This window comes from Ranitomeya variabilis, chromosome 2 (assembly GCF_051348905.1).
Source record: "Ranitomeya variabilis isolate aRanVar5 chromosome 2, aRanVar5.hap1, whole genome shotgun sequence".
Lineage (NCBI taxonomy): Eukaryota > Metazoa > Chordata > Amphibia > Anura > Dendrobatidae > Ranitomeya > Ranitomeya variabilis.
Window position 1 is genome coordinate 63632161 of NC_135233.1, and position 17840 is coordinate 63650000.

General features: G+C 44.6%; 1 protein-coding gene across 7 annotated transcripts in view; it reads left to right on the forward strand.

Moving 5' to 3' along the window:
* The first annotated feature begins 924 nt into the window (after nt 1-924).
* EHBP1 (EH domain binding protein 1) overlaps nt 925-17840 on the forward strand; it is a 480146-nt gene continuing 463230 nt past the window's right edge. For 3 of the 7 annotated variants that reach the window (XM_077282491.1, XM_077282489.1, XM_077282488.1), the window contains exons 1-2: nt 993-1221; nt 2828-3229. In XM_077282491.1, coding sequence (XP_077138606.1) covers nt 3126-3229 — 104 coding nt within the window. In that variant the 5' untranslated portion in view covers nt 993-1221; nt 2828-3125. Of the gene's footprint in view, nt 1222-2827; nt 3230-17840 lie in introns of all 7 variants that reach the window. The other 4 variants (XM_077282492.1, XM_077282487.1, XM_077282490.1 and 1 more) reach the window with 4 other exon arrangements.

Below are 17840 nucleotides of genomic sequence, written 5' to 3' on the forward strand. Positions count from 1 at the left end.
GATCAATGATGAGACGTATATCCCAGATTGTCAAGTGGATAGCGGTTTATTCTACGCGTTTCAATGTACAAAAGACTTCTTCATGAGGAAAGACCACAAGTACTCCATCCTGGACCCCCACCATGATCGTGGGGTTGCAGATGAGTTGCCACGGCCGTCAGGACCCTAATGGCCCCCCTGTGTCTGCCATAGTACTAGTCCTATAATAATGAAGCAATATACTGCAGTGTGAACGTACCGCAATCCCCCTAAGTGAACTAATAGAAAAAAAATCTAAAAAAGTAGAAAAAACTAAAATTTAAATCCCCTCATTTTTCCCTACTGAGCTATAAAGTAACATATTTGGTGTTGCGGAGCGCAGACCTGTCCGAGCATAACCGTGCGGTGCGCACTAACACCGTACAGATGGCAGAGTCGCTGCTCTTTGGTCTTGTCGCCTCCCAAAAATAACTGACTAAGAAAAATAAAAAATCTTATGGCCCTATAACTACAACTGCACTGAAAACTAGAGTCCTGTGAAGCCAATTATCCCCCAAGCTGTCCTAGGACCACTACCCCTACCATTTTCCGCCTATATTAGTAGGTGAGAGTCACAGGCTGCCGGTCTCCGCAGTTCTGTACCTGCCAGTATATGATGTCATTACACAATTCAGACTACGCGTTAATCTACCGTCAATAAAATGATCCCATTACTAGCGGCCAAATCTTATAACGTGCCAGGTTTTCTGACTGACGTGTGAAGCGTCCAATCAGCGCTCTCTATACCATAAACAACCTTCTGTCAGTTTGCTCTGTCGACCAATCATATCGCTGTTTGTAGTAGGCGGGGCCAGTCAGGTTTTTTTCTCCCTAAGCATAGCCCTTTAAAGAACTGCTAAGCCCCGCCCCATTGTGGGTAAACGCTGATTGGATTACAGATGGAGTGACAGCACAGCGCTCCAATCCCTGCGCCGTATCCATGCTGCCGCGTGCCCAATGTGGGAAGCAGCAGCGGCCGCGGCAGTGGCGGCGGTGCAGCGGCTGGAGCTCGCAGGGAGGGTTTTCGCACGGAGGCTTGTGCTGGACTCCAGGGCCGGGAGGGGGGCTGCACCTTTCTGTCTGCATACCAATTATTCCTGGCCTGGAGGAGAAGGGATTGTATCGGTAATGGTGGGCACCTTGGCATGGAGGATCCACACTAACGATCAGGGCTAAGGGATTAAATGCCCCAGTGGGCAGGAGGTAAGCAGATTGCATGTTCTGATTCTGCTGCTGCTGCTGATGGTGTGATTGTAGCCTCTGCCCTGCTGCCTGCCTCTCACCCTCTGTACCCGTCTGTGGCAGGCAAGGGTTAATGTCAGATGACAGCTTGTAGTGACAGCAGGAGGGGGGTCCGCACACATGACACCAAAGTCTGACAAAGTCCATGGACCAGACCCGCCGGCATCACTATGTGCCATAGACCTCACCCCCCCCCCCCCCCCGCCGGTTATTAGTTGGCACCGGGCAACAAAAATGGGCGACAGCTTCCGAAATGCGTTGGACCAATTTTAGGATGGACATTGGTGCCAGTGGGTATGCTCCGGTATCCAGCCTGCCCACCCCAGCGATCCCCCCACTGTAAGATTGTGATCGGCGGTCTCTATGATCCTATCCCACCCGCCACATGAAGTGAGGGCTGCACGGTAACACCGAGAGAGCGGCGACATCTCCGCTAGTGATCCGCCAGCTAACACAACCGTCGCACATGTTGGTCACAAGTCACACACCGATCACTTGTCACACACCCCGGTGCAGGTGGCATGCGACTTACCAAAAATAATGCAGCTCTAAAATCGTCGCCCACAAGTTGCATCATTGTTTTCGGTTGTTCGACAGCTCTGTGGAACGTAAGGCCATGTTCACACGTGCAGAAATGCTTTTTTTTTTCTGCAAGCGGCTAAATTATGGTAAAATATGAATATGGCGGGACAGGTGGATTTTCACCTTTCCTTGTGTCTTTGTTATGTCTGTAAAAAAAAAAATCTATTGGAAGAAAAAAAACAAAAACCAGGCTCGGCCCAATCGCATCGTTAAATGAGGTTTCATGAAGTCGCACCGGTTTTTCTTGACCCGTAAGCCTATGTGCACACGCTGAACATCTGCAACAAGTTTTTTTTTTTGCACCAAAAAACAAATTAATATGCTTCCATTTTTGACATTTTTTTTTCCCCCCATTGATTCGAATGGGTGAAAAATGCTGAAAGAATAAACATCCTGCAGATCAGAAAAAAACCAAACTTTGATGGTTCACATCCAGAAGGAAAAATACGCAGCACAAGGTTTCAGAAATCTCAATCACTTTGCTGTTAAAGTGCAGCGTTTTTATTTTACAGTTGCAAAGCACGGTGTGTGAGCGAGCCCGAATCGCGGCAGACAAAACCGCTGCGTGGGAGCAGGATCTTAGTGATTAAACGTAGTGACTGATTGTCGGGAAGCTCCTGATGTCATGCACAGGGGGTGACGGCGAGGCGAAAAGTCCAATCTGGTGGTAATGGCCCGTCTATAGGATGTGGGCTGGTGATTGCCCCGTGCTGTAATGAGGGATGTGTTTCTGGTGGGTGCAGCCCGGCCCTTACTATATAATGTTATGGGGGTGGATCCCTCCCTATAATTGCCGTGTAGGAAGGTGTGCGGAGTATTCCTGCCATTGATTCTCCTATGTGGGAGGAGGAGGAAGGCTCGCACACACTGTCCGTCCCTTTGTAAGGGATCACGCTGGGCTCGCTCTGCGGTTCATAGGAGTAAATTGCTGCATGATGTCAAATATTAACTGCAGTTTCCCTTCTTCCTCCTTTGTCTTTTCCAGTCTAGCTCTACAGAGTCCACGTCATTTCGCCGGGGAGGAGGGCTGACTTTCCGTGCACTGGGGACTTCCTCTCCCTCAGCCATGCAGGAGTCTCCCGAGCTGGCTGTCTGCCTTGTAAAGTGGGATCGGCTGAGTGCTGCTGGACGACAGCCCGTGTTCGCCCACCTCTGTCCCCCCATGTAGACCATCCTGCTTGGATTACTAGAGAAAAGACGTCTGATTTTATTTTATTTTTGAAAAAAAATTTTTTTTAATTTTTCATTTTTGTTAAATAAGTGCCCCCAGCTGTTCCTGGATCATGGCGTCGGTGTGGAAGAGGTTGCAGCGTGTGGGCAAACACGCTTCCAAATTTCAGTTTGTGGCATCGTATCAGGAGCTGATGGTGGAGTGCACTAAGAAATGGTCAGTACCCCCCCAGGTTTATGATGCTTGCTTTTACAATGGTTCCCCGGAATCCGCACAGTGGCTAACCTCAAACAACAAAGTTGTGTACAGAAGTCAAGAAAACTTCCCACGCTCTGGACGTCTCGCTTGCTGTCGAAGGGGTTTCTTTTCTCAACACGTTGCCCTAATTATTCTAATGACTGCACAATTATAACGCCACTGATATCATCGGCTGCTCACACGTCCTGGTCTGTAAAAGTTTAAGGAGTGAATTAATCGGGGCTGTGGAAAAAAAAAAAATTGGAGTTTTCCAGAATTGAAAAAAATGCTGATGTTTGTTTCAGGGCTGAAAGCTTCTAAATTTGCATATTGTAATTCGGTCCCTAAACAGATCTCGGGGACAGCAGTGAATGGAGGTGGAGGTCTGTTTACTAATGAGCACCATGGTCTATAGAGCTGTATAGAATTAAATGGGACCTGTCAGGTCAAGTGGACAGTTTTTGTTCTTATTTTAATTCCACTGCTCCCTTAGTATTCCATCTTGTTTTTTTTTTTTTTATTGGGGGGGGGGGGCATCCAAATCCACCATATGATTCCAGGTATAGGGGACTTTTTCTTTAATGTCAAAGGGGCGAGGCTCACAGGATCCTCTGGGGCGTGTATTTAGGAAGCTTTGCATTATTATTACTGTGAGCACCGCCCCCTTCATAAAGACCATAAAAATAGGCCGTTAAAAGGCCCAGATCTCGGGAACCCTATGTCGGATTTCCAAAACAATGGAATATATAGGGGAATAGTGGAAATAAAATAAGAGCAAAAGCTGAACACTTTTCACCTGGTAACAGGTCTATGGATTTATCAATGTCTGTTCATGAATATATAAAAAGTTTGGGGTTTGCCGTATTCCTGAAGCCAACGAATGGCTTCATCCATCACAATTGTGTTTGAAAAGGTGGGTGAAGCTTGCAATATAGTTAAAAAAAAAAAAAAAAGCGATGCAATACTTATGCTAATGGTTTTGTCACATCTTTTGGCTGCCTGTGCTCAAGCCTCAGGTAGGTGTAAAGTGGTGGCTTAAACACATCGAAACTGGTATTTGCAAGGTCTCCTGCACCACTTGTAAAGTCTCCTGGACCATGTAACGGAATCCTTTGGAGGCTGTTATTACCCTAAAGGGTGCGTTTGCTTTTCCAAATGGAGGTTTGTGTCCTGGAAATGTTGGCTGGCCCCATCAGATTCGATAGTAATCCGTGCATTGGACATCCACTATAGCTACCTTATCAGTACCTGCACTTGGGTTCCCATACGGAACAAAACACAGCATCCGTGCTGAAAACAAAAAGAAATATATCAAATACCACCAAGAAAGAGAGCGAGACCCCGAATGCCATATTTTTGCTAGTGGCATCTGCCAGAGGCTTAAAGGGACTCTGTTAGCACAGAATGACTGTTCAAGCCAAGTTCAGGTGCTCCATGGCGAAGCCAGTCATTTATATACATTACACCTGCTTGCTTCCCCTCTATCTCCATCCTTCTCTGGCTCTATGAAGCCAGAGCTGTCAATCAGATAACCAGGTGGGAAGATGTAGTTAAATGATGGACACCACCATGAAGCACCGAGCAGCAGTACTTAGAAGAGTTTGAGCAGTCGTTCTGTGCTGAGAGTCCCTTTTAAAAAATCATACCCATCACTAGTGTTGAGCGATACCGTCCGATACTTGAAAGTATCGGTATCGGAAAGTATCGGCCGATACCGGCAAAGTATCGGATCTAATCTGATACCGATACCCGATACCAATACAAGTCAATGGGACTCATGTATCGGACGGTATCCCTGATGGTTCTCAGGGTCTGAAGGAGAGGAAACTCTCCTTCAGGCCCTGGGAACCATATTAATGTGTAAAATAAAGAATTAAAATAAAAAATATTGCTATACTCACCTCTCCGACGCAGCCTGGACCTTACCGAGGGAACCGGCAGCGTTGTTTGCTTAAAATTCGCGCGTTTACTTCCTTACGTGAAGTCCCGGCTTGTGATTGGTCGCGTGCCGCCCATGTGGCCGCGACGCGACCAATCACAGCAAGCCGTGACGTAATTTCAGGTCCTTCAGGATTTTAAAATTACGTTCCGGCGTTGTGATTGGTTGCGTCGCGGTCACATGGGCGACGCAACCAATCACAAGCCGTGACGTCACGGGAGGCTGGACACGCGCGCATTTTAAAATGCGCGCGTCTCCTGCCTCCCGTGACGTCACGGCTTGTGATTGGTTGCGTCGCCCATGTGACCGCGACGCAACCAATCACAACGCCGGAACGTAATTTTAAAATCCTGAAGGACCTGAAATTACGTCACGGCTTGCTGTGATTGGTTGCGTCCCGGCCACATGGGCGGCGCGCGACCAATCACAAGCCGGGACTTCGCGTAAGGAAGTTAAAGCGCACATTTTAAGCAAACAACACTGCCGGTTCCCTCGGTAAGGTGCAGGCTGCGTCGGAGAGGTGAGTATAGCAATATTTTTTATTTTAGTTCTTTATTTTACACATTAATGTTGTTTCGATACCGATACCCGATACCACAAAAGTATCGGAATACCGGTATCGGAATTCCGATACAGCAAATATCGGCCGATACCCGATACTTGCGGTATCGGAATGCTCAACACTACCCATCACCGTAAAAAAAAAAAAAAAAAAAAAAGTCCATATCGGTCCAGAAAAGTAGCACGAGTGTCATGCTGTTTCTATAACCTAGCATCCAAATGACATCCGATTTACATGCGATGTGTTATGAATTCTGCTTTTGGGTTCCCTCCGGTGGTAGTAGGTGGTAATGCAGTTGTCCCTGGGTTGCAGTCCTGGTCAGGTGTGTCTGCTTATTGCAGTTCTGACTGGGGTATTTAGGTGTGCAGGATTCATTAGTCCTTGCCAGTTGTCAATTGTTGTTGGGAGGTGTTGGACCTCTGCCTGGTTCCTCCTGCCTTTCTGCCAAAGCAGCAAAGATAAGTGTCAGGTTTCTTTTTCTGTGGCACACATGCTGTGTGCTTCACAATTCAGTGCTATTCTTGCGTTTTCTTGTCCAGCTTAGATTGTGTCAGTATTTTCTCAGTCTTGTTGGATTCTCTGGAGTGGCAGATATACATTCCATGTCTTTAGTTAGATTGTGGAACTTTTTGTATTATCTGCTGTGGATATTTTTGGAAGGGTTTTAATACTGACTGCCTAGTAATCTGTCCTATCCTTTCCTATTTAGCTAGTGTGGCCTCTTTTGCTAAAACCTGTTTTCTACCTGCGTGTGTCTATTCTTCTCCTACTCACAGTCATTATTTGTGGGGGGCTGCCTATCCTTTGGGGGTCTGCTCTGAGGCGAGGTAGCATTCCTATTTCCATCTATAGGGGTATTTAGTCCTCCGGCTGTGTCGAGGTGTCTAGGGTTTGTTAGGCACACCCCACGGCTACTTCTAGTTGCGGTGTTAGTTCAGGATTTGCGGTCAGTACAGGTTCCACCGACTCCAGAGAAAGTTTCATGCGGCTCCAAGGTCACCGGATCATAACAGCGATGTGATTTTAACATGAGCTGTTGCATAGAGTAAATTTGTCATTTACAAATAGTTTGTCAAGGAAATACTCTTCACTCTATCTATCTATCTATCTATCTATCTATCTATCTATCTATCTATCTATCTATCTATCTATCTATCTATCTATCTATCTATCATTTTGAGATGGATAGATATACATATCTGAGTGAGATATATAATCAGTGATTTGCCTGTGTAGCTTTCTGTAGATTTATTTTATTGCTAAATACATTTTCTGAATAAAATGGCATAGGATTCCCTGAAATGTTATTAACCAGCAGAGGGTAAAGGGGGCAGATGTTTATAGCCTTGGAAGGGGATAATAATCATTGAGCTTCCCAGGCTATTAATATCTGCTTACAGCTGTCTACTATGCCTTTTCTGGTTATTAAAATGTGGGACCCCCCAAAAACATTGACCTAGTTTCCCCCCTACAACTAATAACCAGCAAAGAAAGGCTAGGCTGACAGCTGTGGGCTGATATTAATAGGCTAGAACGGGGCGATGGATATTGGCCCCATCCCAGAATAAAAACATAATCTCTCAGCCGTTCCAGAAAAATTCTTCCATAAGATGTGCCAATTCTGGTGCTTATGCTCGCTCTTCCCACTTACCCTGGTGCGGTGGCAAGTGAGTGATAGTATTGTGGTTGATGTCAGCTTTGTATTGGTTTTATTTGAAAAAATGACACAGACTCTGTATTGAATTAAAATGAACCCAGAACATTTATACTCACCTTTACACCCAATCCATTGAAGCCCATGTCCCCTGTAAATAAAATATTAAAGTAACATCATCCTCACATGTCCCCGAAGATAATTCAGTTGTCCAGCGATGTGTCTAGCTCTGATAGATCTAGTTGGCAGGCTGAATTGTTGTATGATGCGACAATACAGCCTGCCAGCCAGCAGAGACACTGAGCTACACGTGCTTGTTCAGCAACTCGTGGTGATGTGATAAAGTTGAGCGGAGTTCATATCCACTGAATTCCTTTCACTTCACTGACAAACTTTCTCACGCTCGCGGTGCTGTCAGAAGGGTCATCGGAGTTCCGAGCCAATGAATTCAGTTAAACTCCAATTCTTCAGCGTCGTTCGAACTTTTCCCACAGCGCTCACGCTGATGTAATTGAGTTGAATTGAATTCATTGGCTCTGAACTTCAATGAACTTTCTGAAGGCACTGCGGGCATGAGAACTTTTTCACGCTCGCCTTGACGTCAGTGAGGTGAAAGGAGTTCATTAGATATGAACTCCGCTCCACTTTATCACGACAGTGCAAAACTAACGCGTTTTTGCAAACTGCAGCATGTGACTTCTTTCAGCGTATTTGCAGCGTCTTCTCACCCATAGGAAACAATGAGTCAGTGCAAAAACGCAGCAAAAAACGCAGGTATCAGGTTTTGCTGCGTTTTTGGTGCAAAAACATAAGTAATAGTGATGGGCGAACCCATGAATGTTCAGGTCTGGGGTCCAACATCTGTTGTTTCCCATGCTGTCATCTGCGTGACAGCGCGGGAAACGCTGGCTCTGCTCGGCGGTAAGATAGTTACTGCTAGTCAGAGTGCTGTGGTTCCTACACTGTCAGATGACAGCATGTAGCCAGCAGCTGTGACCAACGGTAAAAAGGTTACTGTCGGTCCATGAGAGTACTTTTCTCATCATCCTACATTTGCTCTCACTGATCGTAGCGAGAGCAGGCAAGGCTGATGAGAGTATTTGTCAGTCGGTGCCTGTGCAATTAATAAATACATAATTTTTAAAAATGGTGTGGAGTCCCCTCTATTTTTGATGACCATTTTAGGTACAGCTGACGGCTACGTGCTGCAACCACCAGTTGTCAGCTTTATATTGGTTGGTTATCAAAAACAGAGGCCATTTTTTAATGTATTGCTCAAGCGCTGACTGAGTACTCTCATCAGTGTTGCCTGCTTTCAATGCTAATAGATGCGACTTTTCTGGGACAGCTGCCCCTGCTATTTTTAGGCCGGGGAGGGCCAATATCCATGGCCCCATCCCAGTCTGAGAATACCAGCCCCCAGCTGTCTGCTTTAGTTTGTCTGGTTGTAAACAAAAATAGGAGGACCCCTCGCTGTTTTTTTTAAATAATTAAAAAAATACAGTGTGGTTACCCCTGTATTTTTGATAACCAGCCAATATAAAGCTGACGGTTGCATCCCCTCAGATGGGATCCCCACGCTTTTTATTTATTTATTTATTGCACAGGCGACAGCTAGTGAATACTCTCATTAGCCTTACCTGCTCTCGCTGCTATCGGCAAGACCAGGTGTAGGATGATGAGAGTAGTACTCTCATCAGTTGCTGCTGTGACCTGCAGTAACCTTTTGAATGAAGCCATCATTGGATCGAGTTATTTGGATGTGATGTTGTAAATTATATGAAAATACAACATTTTTTTCACTTTTTATTGTGATGTATTGGACTCTCAGTACAGAAGACGTCATCCCATCATGTTCAGTTTTATTTTTAGTGCCGCGTCTTTGTGCAAACATTTTTTACTTTATTGAAGCGGTCGGTTCATCTGAGGGCTGTAAACTTGCAGGAGAGCAGATTTTTCAGCTAATCAATGTCCTGAAAGTGTCCGGTTGTTCAGAAGGCCTCGCTTTACAGTGGAGAGATGCTGACCATTCATTCATAAGGCTCCATTAACTTTAATGTACATCCGAAATCTGCTCACCTCGATTGACTCAATAATAGCCCTGCAGACAACCTGGCTTTTTACATGAAGCTATTATCTTACTGTGGCGCATTGATCTCGTAATAATGCCAGCAAAGTGCGGCATTGTGTATCATGTGGTAGGACGACTGCTGCGGTTCAGTCAGGCGATCGATTAGTTAGATCTGTAAAAAGTTGTGTTTTGTTCTTGGATTGTGGCGGCAGGGGGTCTGCCCCGACCTACTCTGTACCGGTTGTGTAAATGGTAGGCTACACCTATCGAACCTTTTCTTTCAATGTTTTAGTTTTTCGAGGTGTATTTTTACCCTACTCCCTCCTCCACCATTACTTTCTAAGGCTCTGTTCACACAGCATGAGTTCTTTTCCCGACATACCTGCTTCCAGCTGCCTGAACCAAGGCCACAACGTTTCATAGACAAAAGAAATCTGTAGTTTGTTTGGAAAAAGGGTTCAGTCCGAAACCTGAAACGCGTCAATACAAAACTACCTGAACTTCTCCAACAGTGTGGAAATACTCTACTTCAACAGCAGCGCAGTCAGTATTATACGTCTATACCTCCTCTATCATTTCATACAAAACATGGTGGCTGGAAACAAGGTGACTGACCTGACTAGTCACAGTCTTGATACCTTCTCCTCGTGAAGCTTGACTAGACTGATAGGTCTCACCCTATACATTATCCAAATTGCCTCTTCAGACAGGAAGAGTACTGGAACTCTAGCTCCATCTAAAAGTCTCACAATCGGCCCTTTAAAGAGCCTTGCTACATGACTTGGGATAAAAGCCAAACCAGAATCTCAGTTTGCCTACACGATGTTTCAGGGTTGCTGCCCCTCATCAGTGCAAAGTGTGAGATCTGGTTTGGCTGGGTGAGAGGCGTCTGACCCGAATCCAAGAGGTAATGGTTCTCCATGTGGAGAGTGACATGCCAAACCTGGCATGCCAACGTGAGGAGACTTTTAAGCTTTACAATGTTCCTCTTGGAAATTAATGATGCAAATTGCCTTTTCAGAGGCATAAGTAGTTTTTTGCCACTCTCAGTTCGAATGATTATAAAAGATTCCCCTTAAAGGGAATCTGTCGGTAACATTCCACTTGCTAAAACAGCAGTAGGATAAGGCAGTGTGAAACTTTACAGGTGATGGAGCAGCGGATGGCTCCAAAGTAGGCCAGTGTGTGAAAGATACCTATCTTGCACTATTTCTGCTGGGGTAGGGTTTCTGACAGGTTACCTTTTAACTGTATTTAAATAGGTTGTCCTATTATAGAAAAACTTTTTTTTTCCCTTGGATTTGCTTACAATATAAAATGGTGGCATTTTACCTTCCAGTGTTCTGCTGAACCAGCGCAGGCTTCATTGGAGTTCTGAGACGGCTCAGGAGTCAAAGGACTGATGTGACCTGTGTTTGGCTGCAGCTCTCGGGTGACTAGAAGAGTACATGTCCATTTCTGATATATTTCTATATACAAAAAATGCATACAAAAATGCTGCATTAAAAACCACACACACCACAAAAATGCAATAATCAAAGCGGTTGCTTTTGCACACTTTGGCTGCAGACATAGAGAGCAGCGGGGAAAATTGCAGGAATCACAGAAATTGCCGCAATAAACCTTCCACATATGAAGGCCCGTGTGTATCTTCTTTAGCCGTCAGGAGTGGTCTGTGAAGGCTTGATGCCTCACTGTTGGCCTTTGGGTCCTGGTGGAAGCATTGGGTTTTGTCGGGTCCTGTCTTAAGCCATACAGATGCATAGATGATAAATGTGTACATGCCGCTTCAGGAGTCGTCTTTATTAAAAGTGTTCTTTGTATTCACCTTCTATGAAGACCGATGTCTTTATGCTAGAAAATAGTCAATGTTGTTTGGGAAATTCTCTGTTTTTTTGATGATTCCAGGTAGAGTTGGTTCGAATTGATTTTCCGGACTCGCTGGACAGGAGCCCTGAGATCCTCCTATCCAACAGCATCTGTTGCTCTTCTTATCAGTAGCCGGCCTGGCGTGACATCATTGTTGTGGCGCGACTCGTGTGACGTCACAGCAGGATCAACTAATTGGAAGAAGAGCCATGGATGCTGGTAGGTAGTTGGTGGTCCTCAGGGCTAATGACGTTCGGGTCCAGCGGGTTCGGACAAACATTTTTAAAAACAGTTTGGTTCAGATACCAAAACAATACCCGAACCCGAACACCATTCAGATGAATAGGGGGCCTGAACAACCATTGTGTGCCATGTTATGTGCATAACCGCACGGAAAACACTGGCTCTGATAGGGGGTAAGACTAATAATGTCAGTCAGAGAGCTGCCGTTCCCACACTGTCAAATAACAATGTGAGCAAGCAGCTGTGACCGGCGGTAAAAAGTTTACGTCCAGTCACAGAGGTGTCGGCTGATGAGTACTACTCCCATCAGCCTATACCTGCTGCCACTAATTTTTTGAACGATTTAAAAAAAAAAAAATGGCATGGGGACCACTCTATTCTTGATATCCAGCCATGATAAAGCTTACAGCTGAGGGTTGCAGCCCGCTGCTGTCAGTTTTGCCATGCTGGTTATCATAAATAGAAAGACCCCACATCACTTTTTTAAAAATGTATGTATAGCGCAGGCATCGGCTGATGAACACTCCCATCAGCCGCTCCATCTCTCGCTGTTATTAGTAACAGCAGTCGATGCGAGTAGCTCTCCCATCAGCCTATGCCTCCTGCGACCAGAGGTAAACTTTACGGCCGATGATAGCTGATGGCTGTCAGATGAACCACTGTCTCTGATCGGTGGTAACAGTCTTACCGCCGATCAGAGCCGCCGGTGTTTCTCGCACTGTCATGCAGATGACAGCGTGGGAAACGGCCTATGTTTGGGGTGCCAAACCCGAACATTAGGTGTTCGGTACGGAGCCCAAACTTTACTGTTTGGGTTCGCCCATCACTACTCGGGGCTCCTCTCTGGTAGCCAAATATTCCTGACATGGCCCATGGATCGTGTCCTGGAAATTGATTTGCACTGACCTCCACCTCCAAGAATTGCTTATAGTCAAAATTAAAATTCTGGTTCAGCTTGTGGAAAGACGGCTGCTGAATAATGACTGAATGTAATTATTTTCATGTGATTTCCTATTTATCTATTTATCTAGGATCACACTGTGTGCCGGAGTTCATGTACAAGTTTTTGGATGATTTTGCAATGACCATTTTATTTCCTAATAAGAACGTTTATGTGCGCCTTTCTGTTTATTTTTTGGCTTCAGTACAGTGCTCATTGCCTCCCATGGGGGTCATACAGTACCTTCTTAGTGCGAAGCATGGGCATTCTAGTATTTCATAAAACTTTCTTTTTCATACTTTTTATGTTATTATTTTATGCACAGAAAACCATACTGCAGACGCAGTGTCCTGTGATAGTACAGCGAGCGATGTGTTGAGTAAATGGTGTTGGCACTCTATTGTTTTTGTTGCAACATTGATAGCTCAGTAGGGTAAGTAGTGAGCAGACAGAGCCGTCCTCTAAAAGTCCAAGGCCAAACATCAGACAGTGGAACCATGAGTACCACTAATGCATCTCGGTGAACATGGCTATTGTCAAGGAATGCCTCTGACTTACAATAATTACAATTATTGATGCAGGGAATCTGTCAGCAAGTTTTTGGTATGAAATCTGAGAGCAGTATGATGTAGGGGCAGAGTTCCTGATTTCAGCGATGTCACTTACTAGGCTGTGTGTTTCAATAAAATCAGTGTTTTATCAGCAGGAGATTATCACTACAGGGCTAGGCGTCTTGTGCCTTCTAGTCAACTGCTCTGTGTCACGCCATCCCCCATGATTGTTTGACTGCTGTCTGTGTACACTGCACATTGACAGAAAGCTGCCAATCAGTAATATGGGTGGGATTATACAGGGCTCAGCACTGCTTGATTTGTAGCTGAAAAACTGTGATTCTATAAAAATGCCAGCAAGTAACATATTGTTGGAATCCGTGTCAGCTCCTACCCCCTGCTGCTCTCAGATTACATAACAATAACCTGCTGACATATTATTTTTTAAAGGTATTATAAGGTTCATAATAGGGTTTTCATGCTGTAAGAAATGTACTAAAAGCAGGGAACATGTTAAAGGGATTGTCAAGGACCAATATGTTGATGACCTATCCTCCAGATCATATCAGCTGTTTGCAACTCCCTCTGATTATTGATTATTGGGGGGAGGTATACGTCAGACCCATGCTGATCTGATGTGGATTACTTATCCTTATAGGCACTTGTAGGCAACCTAACATATTCTTACCTGGTTATTCCAATGATCTAGTAATAATGTTTTTCCACGGGCATGTGGTTTCCAGCCAGGCACTGATCTCAGGGGCCTTGGGCTACACAGGCCAATATCACTGCTGTCACGTGTGCATGATCATCGTATCACATTTACTGCAGGAAAATAGAAAGCCTGGCTGTCACCGGATTGGCGGGGGATTTAACAGATGACTAATCATTACTTTTGAAAATACTTTTTGTAAAACAAAAAAATAATAAAATTTCTAATGAGTTGCTGTACCTGCACATGACTGTGGCCACATAAAACTATTGCAGAAACGCCAACATGTCTGGTTGTAAAGTTTGCCACATGGGATTTCTGCAGGCCATTGGCAGATCCACATAAATGTGTCTGTGTTGGGCAAAAACATAAGATTCCAACAGCCGCTTTTACAAGAATCCATACATGTGTGAGGAAAGTTGCTCGAACCCATCAATTTTAGCCGAACTGGTTACTCTCAGATGTCGGTGATGACTTTCAATACCTCATCCCTCCATTTTCATAGGAGTTTAGCTATAGTCTGTGATATCGCACAGCAGCCCACTTCTCTCTCTACCCATTTGGAGAGAAAATTTAAAAAAGAACAGAACGCTTGGTGTATATTGAGCACTTTCACATAAGCTGGATTTCTGGTGTCTTTTGTGTAGACTCAGCTTAGTCCTCACACAGTCGGCAGTGCTACAACTTTTATGGTCGCTAATGGTGGTAATTTGACAGATTTGACATGTGGTAGCTCCTTGCTGGTCATTATATGTCTGTGCTATAGACAGGCTTTGTAGGGGGACATCTCCAGGTGTATTTTACATGAGTCCTTTAATGTATTTGCAAATTCTTGCTGGAATTTTTCGACATCTTGGAAGACATCTGTGATTTTTTTTTTTTCTTTTATCTTCCCATACAGTAACCTGATAGTCAGCAGGGGAGACCCGGCTTCTCCAGAGAGATGGCCAGCGTGTTATTAGAGTGCCACTTCCAATATTGCTCCTCGTGATCTTCTTTTTAGTTGGTTGTTGCGCTCAGGTCTATCACATTACATTGTTAAGGCGTCTACTTCAGCTCCATGTCCAGAAGGAAACCAGACTGTAATATAATAACGTCCTGGATATATTGGCTACTTTGTCAGAGAAAGATCTATTACTTCAGATTTTTAGAAGCTCAGTCAGATCACAATAGAGGCCTGTGTGGTTCTTCAGGAGCCTAGTTTACCTTAGGGCCATGAAAATATTACCTGCATGCTTTGCATTGGGCATATAGGTTATTAATGCTCCATTCAGGTGTCCTGATAAGGGGGAACACCACTTGTAGGTTAGGGTGCTTTCACACCGTGTTCTGGCACCTGTTCAGTGGCCCTGTCAGGGCTTATGTCCAAGTCCTCTCTCAAAACGGAAGTCTGATGTATGCGCTGACGGGGCCATAGATTATAATGTTGCCTGCAGAGCAAAGATGCTCTCTGATGTGCATCATTTTCAGGAGTGAACACCTACTGGAGGTTGACATTCAAACATAGTCTAGATCCAGATGTCCGCCTGCAGAAGGCCTACACTCCCAAAAATGATGCACGTCAGAACGCACATTCACTCTGTTGGCACCATTATAGTCTATGACCCTATCAGCACATACGTCCAACCTCCGTTTTGCAGGAGTTTGGACATAAGCCCCAACAGGTGCAATATGCAAGTACCCTAAGACCTTCACACGTCCATGTTTCCTGTACATGTGGTATCTTTTTTTTTTTTTTCACAGATGCCACATTTACCTATTATAACTTACCGTACTACATGGAGGCCCAGTGCTATCGCACCAGGAGGGCGGTAACGTCACGATGGGGGCAGGCATGCGGCGCTGTTGTTGCCTAATGGCATCCTGCGATAATCTAATGACTTTTGCATCAGGGGACTCATGTGCTTGGCGCCTACACTTATATGCATTGTTTTTGTCCCAGCGATGCTGTTGCCCTTCAAGAGTCTCATTTGCCCTTTGTTGTCTTCGACGTTATGCCTTTGCTGCTTTCCTTTCATTGTCATTGGCATACTTTTTAGGAGGAGCCATGTTGGCGTTGATATTTGCTTTTTAAAGGGGTTTTCCCGCGAACAAAAGTTCATTTAAAAATTGTCTGTCTGACCGTGTACCGAACATACCACAGCTCCTGGGCAGGGGAGGAAGCAAAAGACAATACTGACATTACAGCAGGAGTTCGCAGAGGATACATTTTGTGAGGTAAAACATTTTTTAAAAAAGTCAGTGAAATATTTTACCTCACAAAATGAATACACTGTGATCCCCTGCTGTAATGTCAGTATTGTCCTTTGCTTCCTCCCCTGCCCAGAAGACGTGGTATGCTCTGTACACGGTCAGACACAGACAATTTTTAAAATGAGCTTTCGTTCGTGGGGAAAAACCCCTTTAATGTGACCGGCTTCCTCTGCCTGTAGACACATAGCGCATCTGCCGCCGGGATCAGCCGAATGATTCACTGCACCTGTGCGTAATTCGCGCAGGTGCAGTAAATCAGACCGCCGCCATCTTTGTGCAGACAGATAGCGGCGGTCACATTAAAACTGTGCATGCGCTCCTTCTGTACGAAGATGGCGGCAGTCAGTGAATCATTCAGCTGATCGCGGTGGCGTGCTCGCGACGGTGTTCCGCTGTTGGTACCGCACAAGAGGCTGCGTGAGTGTGTGAGGTGCGTACAGCGTATAGAGAGTGTGGTGTGACGATGTTCCGCTGGTGGTACCGCATAATAGGTTGGTACCAGCAGCAGTTTCCATATTGAGACACCCATTACTTGGGTGTCCCAATATGGCGGTCAGTGAGCTTCCTCCGCTTAGAATTCTGGGATACGGTGACATCTGTACAGAACCGGAAATGAAAACATTACAAGGCTGTTATATAAATAAATGCTGCTTTACACGTGTTCATGTTTTTATGTAGATCATGAGAACGTGCAGAACACACAGTGACATGTCTGTTTTTCTGGCAGCACAGATGACAGGGGCCAATACAAGTCTATGAGTCTTTGAAAACCATGTACAGCCTTGTATGCCTCAGATCAGTGTACCATCCTTGTGCTGTAAGTGTTTAACATTGCAAAGTATAGGAGAAGCGTTGTCATTTCTTTCGCCATACTGGAAAAATATGAATGACAGACAGATGGTAAAAATGGACACACTGACGCGCTGATGGAAAACACTGATGCCAATTTTTCACGTACTCGTTTTCTATGGACAAGTGGAGGAGGTCTAAAGTTAAAGAGGTATTCACATCTCTATGATCCTATCCCAATATGTAATGGGTGTAGTAATAGTGATAATGGCAAACGCCTTCCATTAGAAATGTAGTATAGTTCTCTTGATTCGCTATGTCGCTTGCCTCATGTGCAGGGCATTGCAGTAGCTTAGGTTTCCATGGTGCGACCACTTATAGTGACCATTAATTGCTAATGGTCATAACCTTGAATATCTAGGCTACTTCAAGGACCTGCACCTGAGGAAAGAGACCTAGCGAATCAGAAGAACTATACTACATTTCTAATTGGAGGTGTTAGCTAATTTATTATTACACCTACTACATATTGGGATATGATCTTGGGAGGGGTAGATGTGAATACCCCTTTTAAGTTCCCATGATGAGTCTTTGACCCTGCTTATTTTCGTTGCGCAAGAAAAAAGTGTCGTTTTACAGTTCCAGATAAGTGAATGGGATTTATAGAATTTTTTTTTTTTTACACAGCGTAATATGACTTGCGGTGCGTGTTTGAAATCTGCAACATGTCAATTTCTCTTGCAGGTACACTGAGTTTTATGTGTTGAGTTTCCCTGTGGACATGGATTAGATGCCAAAATTTGTTAGTAAAAAAAAGTATATTCATTTTTATTGCATTTCCGTAGCGGAATTGCCCTAAGAATGTATGTAATCCGCACATGACTGTATCAATAAAGTTTCTTGTCAAATCTAAATACCAGGAAGTATCAAAAACAAAGCGGCTTTATTTAAAACATGACATACTGACAATAGATATAAACACATGAAAAGACACAATATAAAAATAC